This window comes from Bombus bifarius, unplaced genomic scaffold, assembly GCF_011952205.1.
Source record: "Bombus bifarius isolate JDL3187 unplaced genomic scaffold, Bbif_JDL3187 scf7180000009125, whole genome shotgun sequence".
Lineage (NCBI taxonomy): Eukaryota > Metazoa > Arthropoda > Insecta > Hymenoptera > Apidae > Bombus > Bombus bifarius.
In genome coordinates this window covers 1,815,472-1,843,329 of record NW_022884914.1, presented here as the reverse complement: position 1 = coordinate 1,843,329, position 27,858 = coordinate 1,815,472, and the positions used below count along the sequence as shown (strand labels likewise).

The window sequence follows — 27,858 nt, the reverse complement described above, 5'->3', positions numbered from 1 at the left end:
CAAATTGATTATTCAAGGACCATCATGATTTGTTATGTGTCATACTTGATCGTTGTATACGTATGTCTATTTTGTCATGATGTTTCTTCTAAAAATAAAAGATCTCACAAATCTTTTTATCTGTATTTTCTTTCATGAAACATGCTCATAATGCTGAGTTAAAATGTTTCATTTAGAATTTTTTCATTTCTCAAGATACATCAAAATATTTGAGGTTCTCTACGTAATTTATCTTTTATGTATACTTGTTACAAAATATATAACGACTAAATATCTTAAGTCGAACGAAGAAAAGCAAAGATAACTCGGAAAGATAATGAAACTTCAGTTTTTTTTCGCATATTTGTCTACAATGATAGACACTAGATTTGAACTAGAAAGGGCAGAAAACTGTTCCGCTAAAATATACGCATTTGAAGATGCATTAAAATTGAAAAGTGAAAATGGAAAGCATTACAACCAGAATAGTTTGTATATAAAAATAACAATTTTGTATTTTAACTTATTATGTATTTTGTATTATAACTTATCGAAGTTTGATTTCTAATTAAAGGTTTGTCACGTTCTGTTACAGCGTGTGCTCGCAAAGCTCAGTGTGGGAGGGACTAAGTGAAACTTGGCGACGAGCAGGGAAGGTGTTCTCGGACACCAAAAGCTGGGGCACCCTGACGAGGAGGTCCTGGAGGAGGAGGTGGGTCGTAGGAGAGAGGAAAGAAAGGAGGTGACCATTCACCCCACATGGACGCCACCCCCAAAGGACCCCCCGTACCCCCCACACCGGATATCCTGTCACCATTATTTAGCCGCAGAATATCCGACCTGAACGCAAGGGCACCGTTCTTTGCCCTGCATTGTCCTCAACGTTCTCGTCGAATATCGAGACATCCGACACTTGATGCTTGTCGTACGAAGGAAACGGCCGCCTACGCGTCATCTTTATCTTATACGTGCCTCAATTTCTCTCGTCTTTTTCGCCGTAAATTGAAACAATTGCCGATTCTCTATCTCCACGTTGCCGATAATAATAATCAACTTCTTGGAACACGGAAGTCGAACATCCGGAGTAACGGTAAAACGATATTAATTGCAATATCGAGAAGATACACTGGTTCCTGGTGTCCATTAGCGGGGACCACTGTCGATTCGCGAACGACAGCTCTAGCTGCGAGAAACAACGTAACAGCGCACGTAACAGTATCACAATTGTCAAACGGGAGCAGAAGGTCATTTTTTACCCTCGTTTTTACACCACGGCGGACGTGCCGTAAGTTTGATGCATTTTTTACAAAATCAGTCGCGAAGAGTCTTCGAGCTGAGGAAGTACTTTTAACAGGCGTCACATCTCGCGCGAAACATATCTACAAACTCCGTCCAAAAGCGCCTAACTCCGAGCTGCAGCCTAACAGACCACACAAACAATGTCGCGCAGCGCTGCCACGCGTCCTATGCAAGGTGAGTGATTATTAAATTGATTAACATACAGGTAACTTCATAAATGGAAAACTCACGTAATTCGTGATACTTGTTGACGCAATTTTATTGTAATTAGCCTGTGTATATTTGCACGATGATTCTCATTGTAAACGGTAGTCTGATGCAAATGTACAATACTGTGCAAAAGTCTTAAATTATCTAACAGAGGGAGATGTTTATATAAATGTATATAAAAATAGTTGGTATTATTCTAAATTTGTTGTTACTGTTCAAGGAGTGTTTTATCCAAGAATTAATAATTGATACTTTATCTGATCTTTCTTGTATAATCTTTCAATACATTATTGCGTTCTTCTACCCTTTCTTCATATAACTTACTTTCTAAGTAGAGCCCTGAGAGAAAGTAATCTTAACAATTTGTAAGAGAATATCTAAAAATGTATATACAACAATATGTAGAAATATTTTTGAAAATATTATAACAGTAAGGTATGCTATAACGAACAACTTTCATGACTAACGTCAGAATTCTATAACGTAGAAAGATGCTACAACGAGCACAAAGAAATATCGGTCGCTCCGGCGACTTTTTTACTCCGCGTTCGTTACGATCGTAAAGAGTAAACACTAACTGATGATACGAGTATGTTCGAATCTCTCTTTCTCTCGTTCAGTAATATCTATCACGTAGAAGACAACTAAGTAACGTAATAACTCGTGAATAATACTATAAACTAACGTGGTCCAGGATGAACGAGTACCGAATATCACAATCAATGGGCACAGTGAGTTGCTTATGGAAAGATAACGAAAGCTGAAGAAGGCTGGCGAATATGATTGCCTCATCAATTTATGATTCCCATTAAATAAGTAAATTTCATATTGTTTTTATCACTTATTTTTTAGTTTACATTACATTTTACGATTGTTCAAACAGTTGTACTGGTGATAATCTTGCTTTTAACTGTGGGCCTGGGACGAGTTACTTCTAAATATATACATATGTTTCGATATATGTTGCAACGAACAGATGCTATAACGAACGTGGTTCGAGGACTAATTTCATTCGTTCTAGCGTAGCTTACTGTAGTTACCATTATAAGATCATTATGATAGGTGATCTAAGGCTTTTGTATAGTGCCATCTGAATCTAATCTTTGATTAATGAGAAAAGTATCTCCTTGTCCAACTGTTGAAACGATACAGTGTATGTTATTATTGTTACATTTGTCATAATAGCGTTTCATGGACGTTTAAAGTTTATCGAATGATTGATAACTCCCTCTACGAACCGCATCCGATATCTAGCTCACATTGCAACAAGTAAAAACATTATTACATGTTACACAACTTCCGCTATGTGTTTCGCGCTGAAACCTCCAACATTGATTCAAAAGGCTTAACTGTTCTGGCAATCGCTAACGTAGCAATCCTCTTTACCCCCAAGCGGTGGATGTTTCCCGACAACAACGAACGCGGTGGTTGTTGCCTTGAAATGTTCACGGCACCACCGGCGAGGTGACTTGTGGCGCCGTCAAGGGACGACGCCTTGAAGTCTCTCGACGATCATCGAACAATACCTCGTTCGACGACTCGGGTCTTCGTTGTACTGTTCGAAGTGCAAAGCACGCCGTCGTGCAACGGCACCCTCGTGCAGTGCATGAGAGACGTGAGATGTATACGCGGTTATACGACGTGTAACTTTCGATTCCTGTATTCCGCGATATGGTAATCTGTAAATAGTAGCATATAATTCAAGTCGAAGAGGTGTCGGAGATAATGGTTATGGTGACGATAGTGCTGACAGTGGCAAAAAACATAGAATGCCGGCGGTGCCCGATGTGTTCGACAATCGTCGAAACGATAGATGGTGCCCACCCAACACGCACCGATTGATCGGTTTATCCTAGAAATCGTAAATGGAGTATATCAGTGCCGTGTCGCATCTCGATCTATTCGTTGCTGTCATCGTCGACATTGTGCGACATTCTAGTGTGGATTTCTATATGGTTGGTTCCTTCAGACGTATTTCGAAGGAAGCATCATCATTGAACTATTGATTACCGTGGCAAACATTTCAAACGTTTATCCCGTGCGTGAATCAAAGTGAATAATTTTCTTGGCGAAATTTTACGTTAAACGGCCTCGATATGTTCTCTCATCAACGGCGATCGTTATAACGACGTCGCCCTCGTCGACGCGGGCGCTTCGACCGCCTGTACCCTTGCACTGACTGCGAAAACAACGAGGTAACCTGATTCCCTTAGAAAGAAAACGAAGGTCATATACTGCCGTAGAAAATGATCGTAACGTCTATTAACGTCGAACTGGGAAATTAGGAAACGTTTATCTCGTATCGTATTTCAGCTATAGATTATGTAGTATAAAATCAACGAAACAACCAGGAATCGATACGATCGATTTGACGATTTTCCTATCAGATGCCGATAATCGATCAGGATAATCAACAATACGAGTCGTCTGATAATACATTTAGGCGAATATATATGTCGTTGAAACGTTGCTCTGCAGACGTTTAAGTAGCTACAGTGTATCACCTACTTAGTCGTTAGGATTGTCAAGCTCGTTGATAGATATAATTTTTTGTCTACATACGTATATTTCATTGTTTCCCACGTATATAACGTGTATGCGTTAATAGAAACTACCTTTTTCCATAGACGACGATTATTCGTCCGGAATAGTTGTCTGTTCATCGTCTATAGCCGTGCATTTAGAATATGGTCTGACGCGCGTTATTAAATTCTTTTCAAATCAGGTTAGTTGTCCATCTATTTTAGCATTTTATTGATGGTATAATACAAAAGAAATGAAATGGGCGTAACAGACACAGAATCACTCGAGCACCTTTGACGCCAGTGACGGCGCCCATTTAGCAATTTCCTAAGCAAATGTAAATCTACCCGTAAATGACTTGCTTGTGATTGGTGTCGATGATTGTAGATGATATTGTTACCTCCTTATTATACTCCGCAACGTGTTGAAACTATGACCTCAATAAAAATGTCGGGAATATTAAACCTCTCTTCTTTCAAATATTTAATAGTTGACATTAAAAATTTATTTTCGATACATTCTATTTGTATAGAGCATTGTTAAAAAAAATGCTCTCTTTTATAATTTGCCTGATAATTTTTAGATTTCCCGGGTCTCCAATAAAATATTGTTTGTGTGTATTGCTTAATATATAAGAAAGAATTGGAAAGTAACCTATTTTAAGGTCTGATCTTATCGTTAAATGTTACAAATTTTATTGGATAACTGCCACACTTCCATCTTAATGAATAGCTTATATTTCGAATTAATTTTTGCAGATTTTAAAATCGATGAGTTTTTAGATGTAATCTGGCGATATAATATTTATAAATATAAACAATAGATGTTTAACCGAATGATAATCTTCCTGTTTAATGCAACGAAGCATTTTCTTAATCATTTAGCAATCGTTTCTCTGCGCGAATTTCACGAAATTGAGTCATTACGAAGTATTTAGCCTCAGGAAGTCGACATAGTTATCGTAGTCTGGAAATATCGAAATGGAACGTCACGAGCATTAAACCGACCGCGTACAATAAATATTTCGCACACTATTATTAATTTTCCTTATCCATTTCCATAAATGAATAGTTGCACAATAATAAACAAACTAGCATGAATAACGCCAACTACTACACGCTATAACAGATATATATATAAAGAGGCGAGAAAAGATCTCAACATTCGAGTATACAACCTGAAACAACAATACTAAAAATACTAAAAATTGATATAACCAATTATTCCAAACGTATTATTCGATGAAACTTGTTAAGCTATTAAAAAAATATTTTATTTCACAATTTCTCATTTTATCTCTCTTTTTTTATGAATTCTCTAGTTGATTACTATTTTGACAATTGTATAACTTAAAATAAATTTCATGAATTAATTTCACATTTTTGTGAACCTCAGATAGACATCTGTTTCACCCCATAGATATTATAACAAGTACTTTACTTTGAATACTATATGGGTTCCTTACATTTTTACATTTTTAAATTCCCCTTAAATGCATAAACATCTGGAGTCTAGTTACAAATCATAAAAGAAAATCGTTTTAAATCTAGCTATTTAAGATTATTTATACAAGATATAATTTTGAAGGATTACATACTCATTCGTACTTCTATGTCTTCTTCTTGCCATTTTGTAGATACTTGGAAACTCGCTAAACTCATTATATATCGCGACACTGTCTATAACAGCGTGCGTACTAAATTCCGTTAAAATTCCTCACCAACGGAGGAAACGCATGGTGTAACAACGCCTTCCATTTGTCATTGGAATTGCGACCCTTTTTGTTTTCCGTCGCCTACCTCTTTGAGACTTTCCAAATACAACGCAAATGTCTGTACTTTCCCATTCTCATTAACATTTGCCCTTCCTTTCTTCTACAAAAAAAAAAAAAAAAAAGAGTAAGGAAACCTCTTTTATTCCTCTTCTTGATGATGTATGTAAGAAAGAAAAAAGAAACGAAGAACGTTATATTTGGCTACCACAAAGATGCAATTAAACAGATATGTATTTCTCATTGATGTCGATAACTCGAACTAGCTGAATCAGTGCCAACTATTGGATTTAAGACCGGCAGCTTCCAAAGTAAAAAGTTTGCGAATGATGTTTGCCGTTTCTCGTTAATGAGTTTTAGCGCTGTTATCTTATGTGTTGCATGAAATGTGGATTATATAACAATCGTGTAGACTGGAAAAGTCTTATATTGCCGAGGCTCGATCGAACCGGTAAATAAGACACGTTATTGATTTCTCGTAATGGAAAGAGCGAGAGGATAAATTGAATTTTTGTTCCTTTTTTTCTGTTTATATTTGTATGTGGAAATTTGTTCCGTTATTTATTTTTTTTTTTTTCTTATTTCTCTTACTTCATTCTTAATGTAATAGGTTTACACGTGGCGTCGACACGATTTCTCATTTTTCAAGAACCAATTTACAATCTGCCGAGAGCCTTCTCGAACTCCGGGTTTATTTCTGAAGTGAAATAACGTAATAGAAGAAGGGCGTGGAAACGAGATCTCTTCTAGCTTTTCCATTATCATTGAGACGGCGAGAGGCTGTATTTTCAAGCAAATTTCAAGTGAACCCTGCTAAAACGAATCATAAAGAATCTCGTTGCAAGTTTCAGCCGTGTTGCGGTAGTTCGTTGCAGGGTTAACTTTAGAGATTCGAGTTTAGAAATTTCAACAATTTTCGTTTTGTGGATCATTCATTTTCAATTCATCGTTAACTTATAATATACTTTTTATTACATTTATATGCTAACTACGTGTTATACCATCGCGTCGCTTATTAAATTAAAACTATAACACTTTGCTTACACAACGATAATAATAGATCAGAGGGTTTTAAAAATGTTTTGCCTTGTCGTACCACGCAACAAGTAAAAGAACGAAAAAAAAAAAAGATTATTCATCTCGTGCTGTTTTGTGCGCCTAGAAAAGAAAAGAGTAACGATAAAAGTCCGTGAAACGATCAATTTGCTTTGAGCGATGAACTTCCGTCACGTATGCGTCCGTTTTTGTAATCAACAATATTTACGATTGCAACATGGGTGTGTATTTTGATTTCGTATGGACGAAAATATCGAGCGTATCCGGTATTAGAAGAGAATTTCGAGGACAATCAATAATTATTCGTATAAAGAGATGACGTAGCATAAAATCACATTAAGAAATCTTATAATTGATCCGGCTGAAAGCCTTCGAAAGATACCAAGACGCGATTGAATACGAGCTCTACCGTCTATACCCTATACAATACCGCTTAAAGTATTTGGACAATTTGCTTCTCTTCCACGAGATATAATTTAATCAAGAAATTGGGGATAAAAAGTTTACAATGATTCTATTCTTTATTCTTATCTGTTCTATAATAGAATATCATAACGCGATAAGATATTTATATATTTTCTAAAATAATCCAAGCTAGTAGAACTATATTTTGTTATCACAAAAGATAGTTTAATTTTCTGAGCTCTAAGTTAAATAAAGAAGATTCTTTTAGACTGGCAGACTACCACGTTATTTCAAACAATGATATATAAAATGGTCGGTATGGACGAATTGTATATTTAATTATAAATTGAAAATATATACTACTGTTATTTTTTAGTAGATCATTTAAATCTATAGTCTATTGACTTTACAAAAAAGCACATGATAGATACTGCTTCTGGAGCTTAACTCGTAATTAATTTGCAAAAACAAATCTACCAAAGCGTTTAGATACTTATGAACGTTAGTGTACTGTGCGCGCGTATTTCCGATTTATCGTTCGGTAAAGTTGGTAGCATCGGCCGCACACTCCAAAATAGTTTCATGGTGCGTCCATACAGTCTAGTCGTCGCGTATTTACAATGATAGAAACATCAGACTGCGTTCGTACGGTAAAACCAATTTCCGCGAAAACGACAACAGAATTGCCACCGATTGAGAGCCACTGGCATCTTACGTAAGAGCCATTATCGTAGCTCTCGCGTCTTAGGAGATCGGCTAGCGGAGCGGTTTTGCTCTTCTTCGTCATGGATTCCCTGGAAATCTCGAGCCGTACTGTAGATCAAGACACAACGTGGCGAACCGCTAATACTTTAAGGAGGTACACACACCGGATATTTTTATTCGTAGACGCCCAAAGCGGCTTCGTCGAACACGTTGACATCATTCGTGTATACGGAATCAAGGACAAGCGAAGAAAACATCGCTGTTAAAAAGGATTCGCGCCTGTCGCGTGCTCCTTCTATCAACGGGGGGCATTGTTAAATTGAATCTTCTTCCCTAGCCCCCTCTATCTTCTTCAACAAGGGGAATCTTATTTATCAAACGAAAAATACACACGCGTTTCGTTATTTATTGTAGTATACTCGTAGTTCTATGCCTTTTATGCCATTGTGATGACTACGTAATTCAGATGTACACGTAATCGTATGAGACAGAAATTCATTCTCCGTAACATGCGAGTCTATCTCGATGTACTTTATTCATAGAAATATTATTATTATCTTAGTAACAATATTATTGGTTGGTTTTCATTTGCTTTCGTAACTAAGTTTCTTAAAAAATGTTTTATCGTGAGACTTTAGAAGTTTTAAAATAAATTTGTATATTTTTAATAAGTCTCGAGCAGATACCTATATCATCTAAATTCTGTGTAATGTAATATCGTCGCAGCGTTACAAAATTCCAGGAATAGGTTGGCCATATTCTTATTTAGGCATACATCGGAAAACAATGTTCCGCCGAAGTTTCTTAATTAATGTCGATCTCTGAAATTCTCCGATAATAAATTAAATATCGATCCCATGCAACTGAACAGCGTTCCCACATGTCATGCAACAAGTATAAAATTTATACGTAACCGCATACAAGCAACGTAACGTTTTTGTATATGTACAGTATCTGCATTCCCATTCATTTTACATATAACGTTAACGATTTAATCGAGAAATAACCTCTACAGATGATTGCGATGCTTGTTCCCTGATAATTAATCAAATTCCATGTTAGAGGGTTACGTTAGATACGTCCGACATCGTATGAAGTGGAAGCGATAATTCTACTTTGATTTAAATTTGCCAAGAATCTTTCGTAATAGACAACGGAAAACTTCGCTTGACTTTTATTTTTCATTTTATTTTTAAACACGAATGAAAGTAACATCGTTAAGCGGAGGTCAATGTGTTCATAACATACGTATTTTTTAAACAAAAATAGCTTGATATTTCTGGCCGATGTTTCTTTGCGATGTTTCATACCTCAGACAATCGGATGATTCAATTTTAGCGTTAACATTTCGAAATCGTTTCCTAATTTCCACGCAATATTTCGACGCAGTAATGACACTTTACGAACGTGTAACGGTAAACGAATCCTTATATATGCACGCAGGATCAGGTGACAAGATGATTTCTTTACAGAAACCCCCTTCAACCACGTAGGAAGTTCGCGCCACCACTAGCAGATATCGAAAATTGCGCCTTCTTACGATAGATCTTCTTTCAACGACCTCAAATGGTCCCAGTCTTCGTCACGAAAACATTGTGTTGATACTATCACGTGACACTGTCGCTACGCATTTGTTGTTCCTTCGGTAGAAGAATCATCGTAGAGGAAGCAACGTGAAATCACGCTACGACGATTTCTTGTGAACTAACCAACGACGTTTGCCAAATGAAAACTCAAAAACACGTGCGATAAAATCATCAGATTGTCGGTGATACTTCATTAAGTGGTTATTCACGAAAAATAGTGAGATCCTCGTAACACAAAATAGTACATGTTACTATTGGAAAAAAGATGCCGGTTAAAAGACACAACCATCGGATGATTAGTAGAAACGTGAACGTAAACAGGCATCGTGTTTCAACGAAAACAGAGTTAACGGGCTAATGCCGTCCTGCTCCTGCAATGATTCGCGAGGACGAAGAAGAGGAGGGACCCAGGTGGAAATATGTAAGAGGCGAGGCGGACATCGTCTCGTCGGCACGGCTAAAGTGCCACGAGGAAGAAGAGGTTGGCCTTATACAAGGTTTATAGTTTGCGTAGGATAGACGATGAGCGTCGAGGTTGACACGCTGGAACTCGAGGTCTTCGAGGTGAGTCCTCCAATCCTCTCGAGGACACGACGAACGGAAGTCGCGCGGTGGCTTCGGCAAAAACGCAAAGACTTGCCTGAAGTCACGTCTAATTACGTAGCCGATAGCGCGAGGTCGCTAGTAGAGTATATTTTAGTTCTTGGTAATGCAATGACACGATTACTGTCCTACAATAATTTACAAAAATATACGACTATCGTATGTCATATCTTTTTCACTAAAATTCAAATATGTATTTGTTTGTATCAATTGAATATCAAGAATAGATCATTCGAGTATTACGAGGTAAATTAATTTTCTATGAACATGATAATGTGCTTTCCAGTTGTATCATGAACTTTGTTTCGTTTTCATTACCGCGTATATAATTTTTGAAAATTAAATACATATCGTTATCAAGCGATGAACGAGTGGAAATTTCATTTTTGAGAAGTACTTGAGGCTTTAACCTACTTGGTCGTTAAAAACTTGTATGTTTTTGTATATCTTCATTGGATTTCCGTTCGGTGGCTGTCGTGTGCCGTTTAACGATCAATGCACTTCTTACGTGGTTCCCTGAGTATACTAGAATACTCCTTAAAGTAGGAAAATGATTTTCGTGCCTTTCTAGAAACAAATATGCTTTTTATATCTCGTAACGCCATCTTTTAATCTGCATAAAATTGTCCGTTTCATCTAGTTCTCTGAAATCTTGTTGTGTACTATAAGTTTGATTGGAGCTTGAAATATAAGCTCTGCATAGTGTCTCTATGTTATTTCGTATGCACTAGTGTTTACGTATCTCGATATGAAAGTCCCATAAATTTCCATCGTCTTACCGATGTTTGTGTACTTAACGCATAACGCGACGGCATATTCACCTCGTTTACCATTCTCAGATGAAACGTACAGAGAAAAGAAAACAAAGTAGCTTGTAAGTTTAAGCAAATTTTGCAATGACAAATGAAAAAAGGAAATACACGATGGCGCCGCGTTTCTTAAAAATTACTCTGCGTCTAGTGAGTTTATGATCCTACTGACTGCATTAAAGAGATTTGATTAACATACATATATTGAAAACATTTTACAATTAGAATGTATGCTACAAACTCTAAAAATATTAATATGATATTAGTTATTAATAATCAAAACCAGAACATCTGTCATAGGTAAAACTAGAAGATAGATGTACGTGCGAATAAGCCAATTGCCTTGGGGTTATATCATATATTAACCTGCAATCGCTATATGAACTGTTTCAATTAAGTGCCATGCCGTAAATAGATATATATCTAGAGTCTGGTTTTTCTTTAGTTCATACGTATATAGGGTGATCCCTCTCGGAATCGGGTCGCTTCGTTATTCCCCTTGCTATTAGTTGTAAAAGTTATAAAAATTTATAACTTGTAATAAGTTATAAAAGTTTAAGTGTGAAAACATTAAATGGTTCTTATTAAATGATTATTTATGGAAATATTACAGAAATTGCATTATAGAAATTTTATCGTAATTTTTAAACCAAATTAATACCGCACTTTTATATGCGGTAGTAATTTTTTTTTAAATAGTTTCGCTGAATATGTTATGCGAATATTTTAGTATCAAGCAAATTATGTTTTAAAGAAATGAATTGTAACAGATATTGAAATAATATTTTGTGATATGAGCACAAGAAATAATTGGAGGTTATATTTGTAGCAAATTACACAACTTACGTATGCAGTAGTAATTGAACAATTTATTTTCTAGTCTCTAAACACAAACGAGAAAATAATTACCGATACGATAGTCAAATTTGTTTCACGCGGTCATAATAAGTTAAATAAATACATATATGCCATCATGACCATGCGCGCTAACCAAGCAATGATCAACGTTCAAGGTAATCGTTGAAATCCGATTAACGAAAGTACAAATTGTTGCATCAGTGGAATCCTTACGTGAATTCATTCTTTAAATTATCCTTAAAATTTAAGAATAGGTAAAATAAAAAATGGAATTACATTATCAAATCAAATCAATTATAAACCAATTATAAAATCATTATATCGTGAAAATAAAAGATAATAGAAAATAGTAATTTAGATAAAATGTAATTTTTTCTACATATATATATATATATGTTATATGAAGTATGAAAAGAAGTAGAGAGTAAGGTGAGCATTAGGTCAATCGGTAAGATGCCAGTTTCAGTAAAGCGGAGGTCCCCAGTTCGAATCCTCCTTCAATGGAAAAATGTTGAAATAAATTCTTTGTACGGTTTTTCCACTATTTCTTACCGATTTTCCACGCAAGTCTAATCTTGTTGTACGTAATATGAATGTTACGTGTAGCATTTAACCAACTTGCAAGAATAAAGAAGTGGTGAGGTATTTATGAGCCAGTTTGTGGAGAATTTCTTCAGAATGGTCAAGCAAACTTCACACAATCTATTTTTTTTTATCAATATCATAGATTGGTGATATAAATAAAGATATTTGTCATAATTCTTAATCGACGTTCAATTTGTTGCGAAAATTATAATGGCTTTTATAAGAAATTAACATTCGTTTCTATATCTCATCAAGGATTTTATACTCGATTTATGTACATGCATCTGTATCAATGAAAATAACAAAAAATAATGATATGGAGTTTTGTACCGTTGAAAACAATTAAAGAATAATTCATTTACGTAACATTTACATAATTCCATCATTTATATGATTTTACAAATTAAAGTGAAAATATTATTATTCCAATAGATGTACATATTTGCTGAGTTAAACAGACGTAACTAGCAATTTTTTTGATATGCAATTTAGAACGATATAAATTCCATATAACTATACACTTTAATAATAAAGAAAATGGTAACATCTTCAAACGAGAACTGTTCTCTGAATTTATGAAAGACTTGGTAAACGATCCCGGTTGATCTTTAATCTTATCATTAATTATCATCAAAGTAATAAGTCTGAATTACATACAGACGGACTTGAATCTTAATTAATATTATCATAAATTTTCTTCGAGTCCTTAAAAAGTTTCTGCTCGCGGTATTTATAGTATTCATTACAAATTACAATATTTACAGCGCAAAACGTAAAATCTAAGGGAAAAAAATGAATGAAAGAATGGAGCAAATTCTTGGAAATCCCTTTCATAATTATGATGTCAGAGAACAAAACTCAATCATATAAATTGACTGGAAACAAAGAATTAGACCTTAATGGTGTTAACCAAGCTGTGATTCTTGAGCTTTTGTATTTCCATCTTGCTTCCAATCTTACTTTCGCAATAATAATTTTAGCAAAGACAAAAGGTTTATAGTGTTTTAAGAAGATATTCAACATAAAATTGTGGCCGCAAATCGTGTATTCCAACAATAAGTTTTTCATATTTTCTTCACGCTTGAAATATCGTACAACGTTAAAAAAATGTTCAGTCGACTTGTAAATAACCGAAGCAACATAGTTAAGGAAATTAAGAAACATGAGGGATATATGAAATACTTTATCCTAATGGAGTGTAATAATCCTCGATAAATGGCGTTAAGCACGGTAACTCGAACGGATCTGCGTAACACAATAAAGATCCGTTATAGCCACTCAACTTTACGGTCATCTGCATATCGCGGCTTTATTGCAGACGCCGGAAAAGTCTGTCGACTTGTATCATACGCTGTCCATGACACATTTTCGCACGCGACCAAGTCATTCTACTATCCTGCACTTTTAACAGTTTTCAAATGCGACGCTTTCTGGAGCATCGACGACGATATTTAATCATTTTTCTATACCCTTTCCCACCAATAACGTACTTATAAGCATATATAATAGAGACCGGTCAGAGGCGTCTACCACGGAAAATGGAAACCAATCGATAACTTCTTACATGTAGAATCCATATGCTCTTTGCAGATTATTTTTGCTTGATAAAGCGTTCATCATTCTGTGATCGATTGTACGATAACGAAATCGCATTAGAAAATCCATTTCTCAAGAGAATGTCAATGTTTTGGCAGAATTTTGAAGATTTAAGTAAGAGTATTATTTTGCACTACTTAATTGCAGAATAATATGTAAAATAAAAACTTTGAACTTCTTCGCTCTTAAATCATTTAACAGGCAAAAAAATTTGTTCTTTTTTTTCAACTTTTGTACTTATCACACGAAAAATACAAGCGATTTCTACAAACACTGTTACATTTAGAAACGTATCATTGAAAGCGTAATTGCAAGGGATTTGCCATCGCGATCACTCTATGATTAAATAGTCTAACATGATTATTTCACACTATTCTTCAAAGTTCAGCAAAAGTTTTAATTTCTTTCAATTAATCAACTACTTTAACCTTCGATCTCTTACATGCACGTCTTTTCAATCATACATATGTATAAACTTTTGTATCTCATCTTCCCAAGGAATGACTATAGAATTTAATGCGCGTTTAGTTCGCTTGTTATTGGAGTATTCGCGATGCAACAATGCGAATGTAAGTCGATCTTTTAGCTTGTCCCGAGCCGAAAAAACAAATTTAAAGAGACGCGTTTAGGGAACTCTCTTTCCATTCAGTATTCTGGCTCTTTTCTCCTTTCGACGAAATAGATCTTCCCGGTAACCTGTGCATCGTTAGCTTGTTTTCCTTTCTCCTTGGGGCTGTGCAAACAGCGAGGGAAAATAGAAATCACGACCATTAATGATTCACCGTGAATGCCGTTCGATTACTCTTGTTTAAATCTATTTAAATCCCTATCGTGCGTATTCTCTTTCGTAGCAATTCCCAACTCTTTCGGATCGGAGAATAAAACTTTTCGAACAGGCTATAGTGGTACGTGGGGAATTGCGATTCTTCTAATCTCTCCAAGATATAAACTGGTTTAAGACCGAACGATGAATATTCACGATCTATAATTATACCTTCAGCGTTCTTGCACAACCGTTTTCCCGTTTTACTGATCGAATATGACAACTCAGTTTCCAAATGAATTAAAATGGACGGGTATTTTAATGAGTATTTTCTTTCCATATAATATTTCTTCTTTTTATAGCAGAAAATTTTTTTTTAGAGAAAGCTTACTTATCTAGAAAAGTAGAGTTGAAACGAGATATTTAACAACGGTGAAAAAATTATAGATCAGAGATTAAATCTTTCAAGTAGTCTAATAGCGTTATTTTTCTTTCCTTAAAGCTAAGGATTTTTTTATGAACTATAAATGCTTAAGCTAAGGCCAGCTTTTCGCCGTTTTTAGAATAGTTTATTTGTTAACATCCGATCTGAAGTAGCAATAGGAGCATAAAATATACTTCTTAAAATAAGATAAATTAAACAGATCCATTCATAGCAAACATATCTAGTCTACTTCGTATCAAACTTACATTCAAATGTTCGAACACGATCACATTACCTGTATATATAACCATTAAGAGGGTGAAAGATTTTACTAAATTTAGGTTCCTGAATCAAACATGTTCGCACGTTATCTGAATATATAACCGTTAAGGATGATCAAAGAATGTACACTAAACTTACATGTAAATTTTTGAATTAGATAGAACCGTAAAAAAAGGGAGAACAAAATTAAAAAAAAAAAATGAAAAAAATTGAAAATAAAGAAAGAAGTGGGAAAATCTGAAATGAGCACACAGGGAGCCACGAGGAAGGTACGTTGATCGTGTTAAACGGCGTGTCCTCGACCAATCGTTACCCGTTTCCATCGCGAAGCCTGTAACGCAATGTTGTCGTGTGATAACCAAGGTGAAGGACTGCGACGAGGCGGACAAAGTCTCGGTAGCGTGCACTGCGACAAAATCGGACGCGGAAGATAGCCGGAAAGGATCGACGACTGCCGCGTCAATGTGCAACGATGACGAGAATTCTGGTACCCGACGAAAAAAGAAGAAACGTCGAAAAACAAGGAAAAAACTGCAGCTGCAACAATTGCAGCTGGAATCTACCGACAGCCAAGTGCATTCGGTGGTGAATCTGCCGTCGTCTTCCGACGAAGTCGAAGCGGTTGGCGAATGTTCGAAAAGAGACTCATCCAGCAGCTTAGGTGGCACGAGCAGGCATAACACCCTAAGGGAATCTTTGCTCACCGTGCTAGGCAAGCTGGTGATCTGGAAAGGCACTAGGTACCGTTCGTCTACCGCTGCGTCTTCTTCACCCTCCGCACCGCCAAATTCACCGCCCGCGACCGAGTGCATAGGACGTAGCACTTCCTTTTTTTCCAGCGGTGAGTTAATTACTCACGAATTTTCATTATGTAACTTTGCCAACAGTTTTCCTTAATACGAGCGTGTCCGGGCTATAATTGATTGAATCGGCGTTTTCGAAGTTTTATTCAAGAATGAAATGGCCTTGTTACTTGATTATGAATTAAGATTGTTTTAAGGTTGAGATGAGAAACGAAGGAAACGGTATTAGATTCGCTGTTCCCTTTCTGAGCTTCCTTTCTCCTATAGCTACGACTTGTGAAGGGAAAGAGCTGCGTAAGAGGCGCCACCTGTGAACAGCATTCCACTAAATTCCACGATAAAGATTGTTTATACGAGCTGGTCTCCCGAGAACCGAGAAATGTCTTTGAATTCTTTTGACGATCCAATTTCGAACTTGAATTTTTGATAGTTTTGCTATCGATCGGTGTGTTATGCTTCTTTCATTCCAATGTGTCTTTTTGGAAAATAATTTCGAAGTATCTTATGACACTTCTTATCGAGAAGTTCGAAAAATGTATAGATGAAAAGATGAGAATTATTACCTCAAGTATGTGCAAAATTACGAAAATTTTGAAAAAAAAAAAGCTTTCGAATGAAGGAATCTTTACGATCTTGATGATGTAATAGCTCCTTTCAAATTCTGCTTCTCTTCTTTTTTAAATCATTTTTATTATTGAAGGTTTACATGACAATATTTATTGCCTCATCCCAAATATCATGGAACTCAACCATGCAAATTGAAAAAATAAATGCGAAATGTAGAACGGCTTTCTGCTATACGAAATTCTGTTTTCGAGCAAATCGATGCTGAAGATTCATTCAAGTACGCGTGCACTTAAGCGTGACCTCACCGATACCTCGGTCTAATGGACATCGCTCTGCACTACTTATATCGCCGTTCGTGTTTACGATATTAAACAATAATAAAATTAAACAATAAGATAAAATTGCTCTTCTTCGACACTCTTCTTCTGTTTATTAATATCAAAATTATCGAAAATAATTTCTTTCTTTTCTCGACATAATCACGTTCCATGTATTACGCTTTTATAATGATACCCGATAAATTTGCAATACTTGCGATTTGCATACTGAATTGCAATTTTTTCTTGAGAAATAAAATTTCGTATGAAAAATTAGCACTCTATACTTTCTCTGCAATCTTTTTATGTAGCATTTTCTAGCTGTAATATACTAGCTTATTCTTATTAGGAATATTCAAAATACAAGTAGCGGAGGACTAAGATCTTTACCTTTTTGTGGATCAAATGCCCGTATTGCGTAATTGGTAGAACGAGGTTATTATTGTGACTGCAGCAAAACGTCGAGTAGAATAATAAATACATTCCGGGTATATCTTATTCGTTAATAGAGGAATGTAAGAAAGTTGCAAACGTACAATTTCTGCATTATTACATTTCCTTTTTTACATTTCACTCAACTCATATTATTGAGTTTTTGCCAACATTATAATTAAATTACTATAGAAAATCTGAATTATAAAAATTGTTTAAATGTTAACAGTACTATCGAATATTTATTATTCTGTTATTGGAACAAGGTCATTTCAACCTCCATAAAAGACAGAACAGGACATATATATATATAATGATTTAGATATAGTGTTTATGATGACGAAACTATTTTCTAAAAATGACACAATACGATTTGCCTCCAAAAGTTCTTTATAGCTTTCTTTTAAATATACAAGATTCTCTATATATAATTTGAAATAGAAATTAGTATTTTACATGAAACATCTCATAACACTTAAAAAAGATTAACGTTTAATTAGAAATAATATTGGATATTTGGCGTTCAATATTTCCTGCTAAGAGTTTGCAGTAAAATTAATAATCAGACCGCGTGGGTAACGAAACGAAAAAACGGCATTTATACATTTTAGCGCACATTTGGATAGAACTGTTACAATAATGTACGAATGTCAGGGAGAAACTATAGCGCATTACTCAACTTGGTGATTTCTACGTAATCTTGTAATTCATTCTGTTTCCAAAATGCAATCCGCAATACCTGGTGCTCTTGGCCACCTCTCGTATATGTATTATGCGACGAATGAGTTCACTTTAATCGATTCAACGGTGTGTATATTTAATTTTAATTTCGGGTGTATATCCAATTCCTATTTTGCTAAACACTTATTTTTTTTTTTTTTTTAAATAACTATACACCATAGTTAAAATTGAGATCATTATCGTAATGCAAAAGGAAACTTCACAGACCGTTCACATACCGTTTAAAATGAGAATCATTGATTTTCTTTGTGCGAACAACTACGTATAATTTGATGATCTTATAATTATCGCAATCCAATATCATGTCTGTTTCTTTTTCTTTTTCAGAAACGGAGAGGAGAATTCGCGCCAATAATCGCGAGTTCAACTCACAGTTTAATTATGCGGTAAGATCGAAATACGGTCCCGTAATTCCTTTTTTCCATGCAATAATCGAAGCTCGAGAAAACAGTACCGATAATGACGAGACTCGTTTCATTTTTGTTTTTCTTTTTCGTCTTTCTTGCAGAACAACTACATCAAGACGTCCAAGTATTCGGTTCTGACGTTCCTACCGTTAAATTTGTTCGAGCAATTTCAGCGGCTCGCTAACTTTTACTTCCTATGCCTGCTGGTGCTTCAGATGATCCCCGCTATCTCCTCCTTGACCCCCATCACCACAGCCATACCCCTTATAGGGGTGCTCATGCTCACTGCCGTCAAAGATGCCTACGACGATTTTGTAAGTCGATCAAAACTGCGAAATTATTTTTCTAGGTAACCAATAAAGAAAGTATATTTCTAATACTGCTGCTCTCCTTGAGTCTATATAATCCAAAATTGATGTTATATTTTAATAGATAATCTTTGTGTATTCCATGTTTTTTTTTCTACATAAGATACCTCAAGAGATACAAACGTGAAGAAACAGCGAGAAGAACAGTAGAGTTAAGATCATACAGTGGCTAGAAAAAATATTTACACTCTATTGTATTTGCTATAGCAGCAGTTAGCTATTAATTAATTAGATTTAAGTGTATTAAATTTTGTATCATTTAGCAGTATCTTCGTACGATTACAAAAATTTGATACTATGAAAATGAAGTGTATGGAACCTAATGAGAAAACGTAATTAAACGCATTTCGTTTCTTTAGCAACGGCACAGCAGTGACTCGCAAGTGAACAATCGAAAATCTCAAACGTTGCGAGGTACTAGTCTTCGTGAAGAGAAATGGTCGCAAGTGCAAGTAGGCGATGTAATTAGAATGGAAAACGATCAATTTGTCGCAGCCGACGTGCTTCTTTTATCTACCAGTGAGCCAAATGGTCTTTGTTATATCGAAACCGCAGAATTAGATGGGTTAATATCTTTTTATTGAAATCGTGATACAGTATTTTTGCTTAGAGACAAGGAAGAATAAGGATGGGGAAATGCTAATACATTTGGTCATTTTAGGGAGACGAATTTGAAGTGTCGACAGTGTTTACCTGAAACTGCCGAAATGATGGATAGTCATGAATTGATTGGTCAATTTGACGGAGAAATCGTTTGCGAAACTCCTAATAATTTGTTGAATAAATTTGATGGTACTCTTACGTGGAAAGGACGAAAGTAAGTAATCGTTCCCGTTATTTCTATTATATTTAACACGATATAAAGACACATATGTTAAAACTGTTTTATGTGTAATACATTACAGATACCCATTGGACAACGACAAAATTATATTACGAGGTTGCGTACTCCGAAACACGCAATGGTGCTATGGCGTGGTCATCTTTGCAGGCAAGGATACCAAATTAATGCAAAACTCAGGGAAGACCAAATTTAAGAGGACTTCTATAGATAGGCTGCTGAATCTTCTCATCATCGGGATAGTGTTCTTTTTACTTTCTATGTGTTTGTTCTGTATGATCGGCTGTGGTATTTGGGAAAGTCTTGTAGGCCGTTATTTTCAAGTGTATCTACCCTGGGACTCGTTGGTGCCTAGCGAGCCTATGGCAGGTGCCACAGTGATCGCTCTGCTTGTGTTCTTTTCTTATGCTATCGTATTGAACACAGTGGTGCCAATCAGTTTATACGTGAGTGTCGAAGTTATCAGATTCGTTCAGTCGTTTTTGATCAACTGGGATGAAGAGATGTACTATGCACCTACGAACACACACGCTAAAGCAAGGACTACTACATTAAACGAGGAATTGGGACAAATAGAATATATATTTTCCGATAAAACCGGAACATTAACACAGAATATCATGACTTTTAACAAGTGTTCTGTGGCAGGAAAATGTTATGGGGACATTATCGACGATGTTACCGGGGAAGTCGTCGATGTAAGTGAGGTGAGTCTGTTTATCTCTTTATCCATAATCAGACTCGATGCGGATGATGGGGTACGTTATTACTAGCTTGTTGTATAAAGAAATCGGTCGTCTTTTTCACTAGCTTTAATGATTTTGTAAAAATGTAACGTTTTACTTTTAAGTTCAATATTTTTGTTATCGTTGCAATGAGACTCACTGTGATTTATATTTTTCAATACTTCAGTGTTGTTTGAGTTTCTCTGTTATGTACATGTCTTATATCAAGAAATATAGATAATTTATTGATTTGGAATGGCAAGTTTGTTTCTTAAAAAAGATACTTGCTTAATTACAGACTTTTTGTTGTATTTTCAAATCACAAATTATTATATTGAATAAACTTAATCATCTAGCATTGATATATCCACACATCGGTTTCATTCATTTCATATTTGTTATCAAGAAAGAATGCAATTGTTTATGAGGTGAAGATATAATGTATTGACATGGTGTCTGAGATTTCATTAAAATGAAAATTTTTATTTATTTCATTTAATGGTATAACTATGTTAAGTGAGTAAATATCAAATAAAAGTTGTTAGCTCTGTAATTTCTTCTTGGTAACAAAATGCAAACAATAGAATCATTTCACAGTTTGGCCATATTTTGCATAAGTTTTCATGTACATCACTTAGCATGTGTGTGCTGCATGTAGACGAACAAAGCTGCCCGAACACCTACGATGCGATGGAAAAATGGACAAGAATTTGTTCAAGTTTATACACCTATAAGTGGTCCAAACGTACGTCTACTGGAACAGGTGGATAGGATATCCAATATAATTGGAGAGCCAGGCCCAATTGGCAGTCCGATGGTTCCACATAAACTTTCTGTACGCATGACAATAATTAACACATCTCTTCCGCAATCGGAAAAAATTTTATGCATTATTCAGCTTATTTTTTTCCGTTGTTATCCTATCTGTATGCTATGATAGCTAGATATCTTGTAAAAGAATTACTAAATGTACAAAATTTAACAAATGTTTTGGCTTTGCAAGTATGTAGCAATTACTAACTGTTGCTTTTCAATTGTTGTCTATATTTTCTAATACATTAGATGCATGCATAGTACCCTACTTTTCTTTACAAGTAAATTCAATTGCTCTTAAACTGTGTAAATGTTGGACACTAATTTTCACAATGCTTTAAAGGAATTATAAAATTATAATATCTCGTATGTGTCTGCCGACTTGACTGAATCTATTTATATGGAGGCAAGGTATTTATTTTAATTTCTAACATTTCCGTTTCCACATACTTACTATCTTTTGTGTGTCATACTAACACATTGTAGCGCACAAAAAATCGTTTCTAATTGTAATTTAATGTACGTTTACAGACATTCCCAGCATTGGATTTCTCCTTCAACAAGGATTATGAACCGGAATTCAAGTTCTATGACTCTGCATTACTCGATGCTGTAAGAGGGAATAACGAAGATGTTCATAGTTTCTTTCGATTGTTGGCACTTTGTCATACTGTTATGCCGGAAGAAAAAAACGGCAAGCTAGAATATCAAGCACAGTCACCGGATGAGGCTGCCCTTGTATCTGCCGCTAGAAACTTTGGTTTTGTATTCAAAGAGAGATCTCCAAATAGTATAACAATTGAAGTTATGGGAAAACGTGAAATATACGAGCTACTTTGCATTTTGGACTTTAATAATGTTAGGAAAAGAATGTCTGTAATTTTGAGGAAGGACGGACATCTTAGGCTATATTGCAAAGGAGCGGATAATGTTATTTATGAACGATTAAAAAAAGGCAGTGAGGATATCACGTCAAAAACATTGGAACATCTTAATAAATTTGCGGGTGAGGGCTTAAGAACATTGTGCCTTTCGGTCAGAGATCTAGATGAACAATTTTTCAATGATTGGAAGCAACGTCATCAAGAAGCTGCCATGAGTCAAGAAAATAGGGATGATAAATTGGATGCGATTTATGAAGAAATAGAAAAGGATATGACATTATTAGGCGCTACTGCCATTGAAGATAAGTTGCAAGATGGTGTACCTCAAACTATTGCTAATTTAGCTCTGGCTGGTATTAAAATCTGGGTATTAACTGGTGACAAACAAGGTATTGTCTTAAAATCATTATCTTAAAGCTGTACACACCATAAATAAATATTTACGTTGTTTTATATTTTTATACAGAAACAGCTATCAATATTGGCTATTCCTGCCAGTTGCTGACAGATGATCTTACAGATGTTTTTATAGTAGATTCCACTACTTATGACGGTGTTGAAAATCAGTTATCGCGATACTTGGAAACTATCAAAACAACTTCTGGTCATCAAAATCGGCCAACTCTCTCCGTTGTCACATTCAGGTGGGACAAGGAAAGGTCAGGCACATGAAAGAGACGGAGTACCAATCATTAACCTTTTCCATATCTCAATCTGACTAATTAACGCATTTATTTTAAAAGTTTCTCTTTCATATTGAATGTGGCATCATGTTCTGTGTAATGCTTTCTTCGTCTGGTTATGCCTAAGAATTTATAAATATTTCAGATCTAGATTTTCTGTCTTCAATATTAAGTTCAAATAATAAGATTCGATATAAAAAATCATTGATCACGAATTATGCATTCTCAATAATATTACTATTAATAAGTACCAATTAGTTTAAATATTCTTTAGCATGCAATATGATATTCCAAAAGTATTGATAAGTTAAACTGCACCAATACATGTCAATTCAATTTATCATATATGCAACAATATAAATTTTATTATATTTAAATTGATTTAAGTTTCAATTATACAGTTAAATTATATATTTGCATGCAAATTTTAAGATATTCATATATATACAGATGTTAAGGTTCTGTATACTATCAATTACTTTCTTTCTCAAGCTCTCTTTTTATTATAGAAAAATATTGAGAATCTATTTATCTCGTGCTTGTCGATTATTCTATTTATGATGTAGACATTTGATTATAGTAGAGTTAGGTATCAGTTTTTTTCTCAAATACTCCAATTTTTGTTTTGTACTTCTCAATATCCTATAATTATGTATTAACATTAATTAGTCGAAACGAATAATGATAATTATCATGTGCTTGAAACTCACTCCTTCTCTTTCTGTATGCTTAAAATTAATCTTAGTAATAATGATAATAATAACAACAACAACACCGAAAGTATGTTGCTTATGTCACGTTATTATTTCAGTAGTTCATGATACAGTGCACTGTGTGTATTGTTTATGATTAATACGCATCATTTTTATATTCAATGGAACAAATTAAATTTCTTCCTTTTTTTTTCTTTTTTTTTCTCAGCAAGTAATTGTATATTATATTTTACCATTGGTTGAGTTTAAAAGTCTGATAACTTCGGGAAAAAATGAAACTTGATTCTAAGAAAGCACTGTTAATGTAAATCATATTTTATTCCAAAGTCATCTTGTTTCATTTAAACTTTATATTTTTTATATATAGCAGCGATACTGAATACAATCCTAGCAGAGATGAACAAGATGAGCATGAGATGGAACAAGCAACAGGATTCGCGGTGGTTATTAATGGGCATTCCTTAGTTCATGCATTACATCCGCAACTTGAGCAACTTTTCCTCGATGTATCAAGCCAATGTATGTATATTTATTTAGAAAAATTCTCATATATTTATTACAAAAAATTATTTATATTTATATTATATATAATTATAACATTGTACATTCTAAATTCTTAGGTAAAGCTGTGATATGTTGTCGCGTAACTCCTTTACAAAAAGCAATGGTAGTCGAATTAATAAAGAAAAATAAAAATGCTGTGACTCTGGCAATTGGTGATGGAGCAAATGATGTTTCAATGATAAAAACCGCTCATATAGGTGTTGGCATCAGTGGGCAAGAGGGATTACAAGCTGTATTAGCATCCGACTATTCCATAGGACAGTTTAGATTTTTGGAAAGATTACTTCTCGTTCATGGGAGATGGTCATACTATAGAATGAGCAAATTTCTTAGATATTTTTTTTATAAGAATTTTGCGTTTACTTTATGTCACATCTGGTTTGCCTTTTTCTGTGGATTTAGTGCACAGGTATAAATTTATTTTATTCATAATCTCATCTATATCCGTTATGTATTTTATAGTTCTAAAATGATGAGACTAAGGCGAATGTGATTCGCAAAATTCCTTTGTTGAGCAACTAGTTCCAAAGTCGAGTATTGGGGAATTGAACAAATTTTTAATTTATTCTGATTTTCAAACATTTATAAAATGGAAATTTGGTTGAAGGATAACTTTTTGATACATTCTTACAAATATTTATTTGTTTGCAGACTGTATTTGATCCTATGTATATTTCTGTCTACAACCTCTTTTATACATCATTACCTGTAATGGCAGTCGGTATATTTGATCAAGATGTTAATGATAAAAATAGTTTAATGTACCCAAAACTTTATGCACCCGGATTACAAAATTTACTTTTTAATAAAAAGGAATTTTGCTGGAGTGCTATACATGGATTTTTTGCTAGCTGTGTATTATTTTTAGTTCCATATGGTAAGTATAAATAATGTATGCACCCTTTTGCTATGTTTTGAAATTAAAACATTTCAATTAAGATTATGATTGAATGTATCTTTAGGAACGTATAAGGATGGAGTATCACCAAAGGGCTATGTACTTTCTGATCATATGTTACTAGGAAGTGTTGTAGCTACTATATTAGTCATAGTCGTGACTGTCCAAATAGCCCTTGATACATCATATTGGACAATTGTTAATCATATTATGGTTTGGGGCTCGCTCATTTGGTATTTTATTTTAGATTATTTCTATAACTTTGTCATAGGTGGTAGTTATGTTGGCAGTCTTACAATGGTATGTTATTTGTATTAAATATTTGTTGTATTAAATATTTTAATAATAATGATATATTAATACTTGGGTACATGATTTTAGGCAATGTCGGAAGCGACATTTTGGTTCACGGCAGTCATTTCGTGTATCATATTAGTAATACCTGTACTGTCATGGAGATTCTTCTTCATAGATGTAAGACCAACATTGTCTGACAGAGTTAGACTTAAGCAGAGATTGGCACAACTTCGCTCTCGTCAAAGTCAAGATATACTTCGTACACCATCTACAAGACGAACACGACGATCTCTTCGTTCAGGATACGCTTTCGCGCATCAAGAAGGTTTCGGCAAACTCATTACATCTGGCAAAATTATGCGAAAATTACCGAATGGTGCAGATTTTAAGTTCGCCATGCCGTTTACGAACAATACCAACAAACAAGTCAGTGTTGCCACTACGTCACCAAAGGACAATGCATCCAAAAATTCGCACACATTGGATACCATTAATCTATAATTTGGACATTATATTGTAAGTCTTTTTACCATCTATTAAATTTCGGATGAATGATTTGTGAAGCCGTAGCAACATTAATATACACAAAAATTAACATTCTTTTGCAAATTAATTTTTTATTTCAACATCAATCGAATTTTTTAAATACTATATTACATCATGATGTTTCATTATATTTGCATTATGTTTTTGTTACATGTAAGACACAAAAATTATATGTACTTGTATGGATTGCAATAACTAAAAATATCTGCTAACTTATTAGATTCAACCTTTCTGTATCAATGCTTCAAAAATTTAAGTAATCGAATTTCATATGACAATAAAGCATTAATTGTTTGCATAAGAAAGTTTACATACTAGTATCTACTAAAAAATACTATTTCTTTTTTCACCAGAAACTATTGTTAGTTAAAGATTATTTTAATATAATGCATTTTTTATATGATCAATAATTATTCTAGACTCTTAAGAAAAATTTTATACTGCAGATAGATTAATTATATTTTTAAATATATATTTGTTAATTTTACTACTTATATATTTTTTTTATATATGTATATAGTTCCTCAACAGCAAAACTTTAGAATGATTTTTCTCAAATCAAAATGAAATTAAGTAGCAACTAGTTTATAAATCTGATCATTTTTGTACGTGTAAAAATTATATTTTAAATAAGTTACTTCAATCTGATACATGAGGTTTATGTTATAAAGAGTCTAGAATAAAAAGGATCTCAAATTCAAAGAATTCTTCGAGCCATTGACAATGACTTCTGAAAAATTCTCAAATAGTACACATAAAGAGAAATGCACAGGCTGATTTATGATTATACATTTTTTGCTTATTATGTGAAAAAAGAAAAAGGAGTCAAATTTCTTGAAAGCCATTGTATGATAGGAACTGCTATTATCTACTTGCTGTCTATATTAATTGTTTAGCCATTCATTGAAATTAATTAATTTACTATTATTTGCTAATTTGTTACTGTGAATAGAAATGTTGATTTAACAAAGTCATGATAATGACAAATCAACATCATCCAGCACGTTTATATTTGAAATATTTTTAAAGATATACTTCAAAATCTAACGTAATCACAAGAATATAGAATTCTTGTAAAAATGGAGATGTTCTTCTAAACATAAACAAAATATTTTTTATTTAAAAATTAACATCAAAATACAACGCAATAATAAGATAAATTATGATTTGTATGATCATGACACTCCCTGTGTACATACGTGTAAAGGTGTCAAAGTCATGTAATATCCCTACTTGTATTATATACTGTCCTAGTATGAACATAAAACATGTTTACACAATACATGTAATATGTTAAGGATTATAGTTATGATAATAATTGCCTTTATAAAATATGAATACACAAGAAACAATTAAAATTACTATATCATAACAGTGACTGTAAATATTTTAAAAAGAGATATATATATTTATATATATATAGTATATATATTATTTATATATATATTATAGATATATATTATATATATTATATATATATATTATATTAAATGTTAAGTATACATTTTTTAAAAGAAAGTAATATATAGGTAGATCAATTTAAAAAAAATATGAAAATAGTAGCTATATTATATTATACTATCGCGGATAATGTTTGCCTTGGACTGACTACTGAATATATATATATGATATAATAAAGTAAAAAACAGTAGTAGCAATGAAATATGTATTTCTACTTTTAATATTAATATGAATTCTAGGGAGATATAGTCTGTATTGGGAAAGTGTGTTCCACAAAGAATTTTTTTATTTAAACAGATAAATAGGAATTTATTGCTTTCAAACATTGTGCCTAATCAAGAAGC

The 27,858-nt window shown here is 34.0% G+C and overlaps 1 protein-coding gene across 11 annotated transcripts in view; it reads left to right on the top strand.

Moving 5' to 3' along the window:
• Positions 1-27,398, top strand: part of LOC117213773 (phospholipid-transporting ATPase ID) — a 69,762-nt gene extending 42,364 nt beyond the window's left edge. For 2 of the 11 annotated variants that reach the window (XM_033459409.1, XM_033459411.1), the window contains 16 exons: positions 575-1,452; positions 9,421-10,015; positions 15,818-16,295; positions 18,642-18,700; positions 18,823-19,035; positions 19,449-19,654; positions 19,751-19,906; positions 19,995-20,637; positions 21,314-21,490; positions 22,000-22,741; positions 22,819-23,011; positions 24,116-24,267; positions 24,369-24,721; positions 24,964-25,189; positions 25,275-25,510; positions 25,592-27,398. In XM_033459409.1, the coding sequence (XP_033315300.1) occupies positions 9,911-10,015; positions 15,818-16,295; positions 18,642-18,700; positions 18,823-19,035; positions 19,449-19,654; positions 19,751-19,906; positions 19,995-20,637; positions 21,314-21,490; positions 22,000-22,741; positions 22,819-23,011; positions 24,116-24,267; positions 24,369-24,721; positions 24,964-25,189; positions 25,275-25,510; positions 25,592-26,008 (4,356 nt within the window). In that variant the 5' untranslated portion in view covers positions 575-1,452; positions 9,421-9,910 and the 3' untranslated portion in view covers positions 26,009-27,398. Of the gene's footprint in view, positions 1-574; positions 1,453-3,007; positions 3,684-9,420; positions 10,099-15,817; positions 16,296-18,260; positions 18,381-18,641; positions 18,701-18,822; positions 19,036-19,448; positions 19,655-19,750; positions 19,907-19,994; positions 20,638-21,313; positions 21,491-21,999; positions 22,742-22,818; positions 23,012-24,115; positions 24,268-24,368; positions 24,722-24,963; positions 25,190-25,274; positions 25,511-25,591 lie in introns of those variants that run through there. The other 9 variants (XM_033459412.1, XM_033459416.1, XM_033459415.1 and 6 more) reach the window with 9 other exon arrangements.
• The last annotated feature ends 460 nt before the right edge of the window (positions 27,399-27,858 follow it).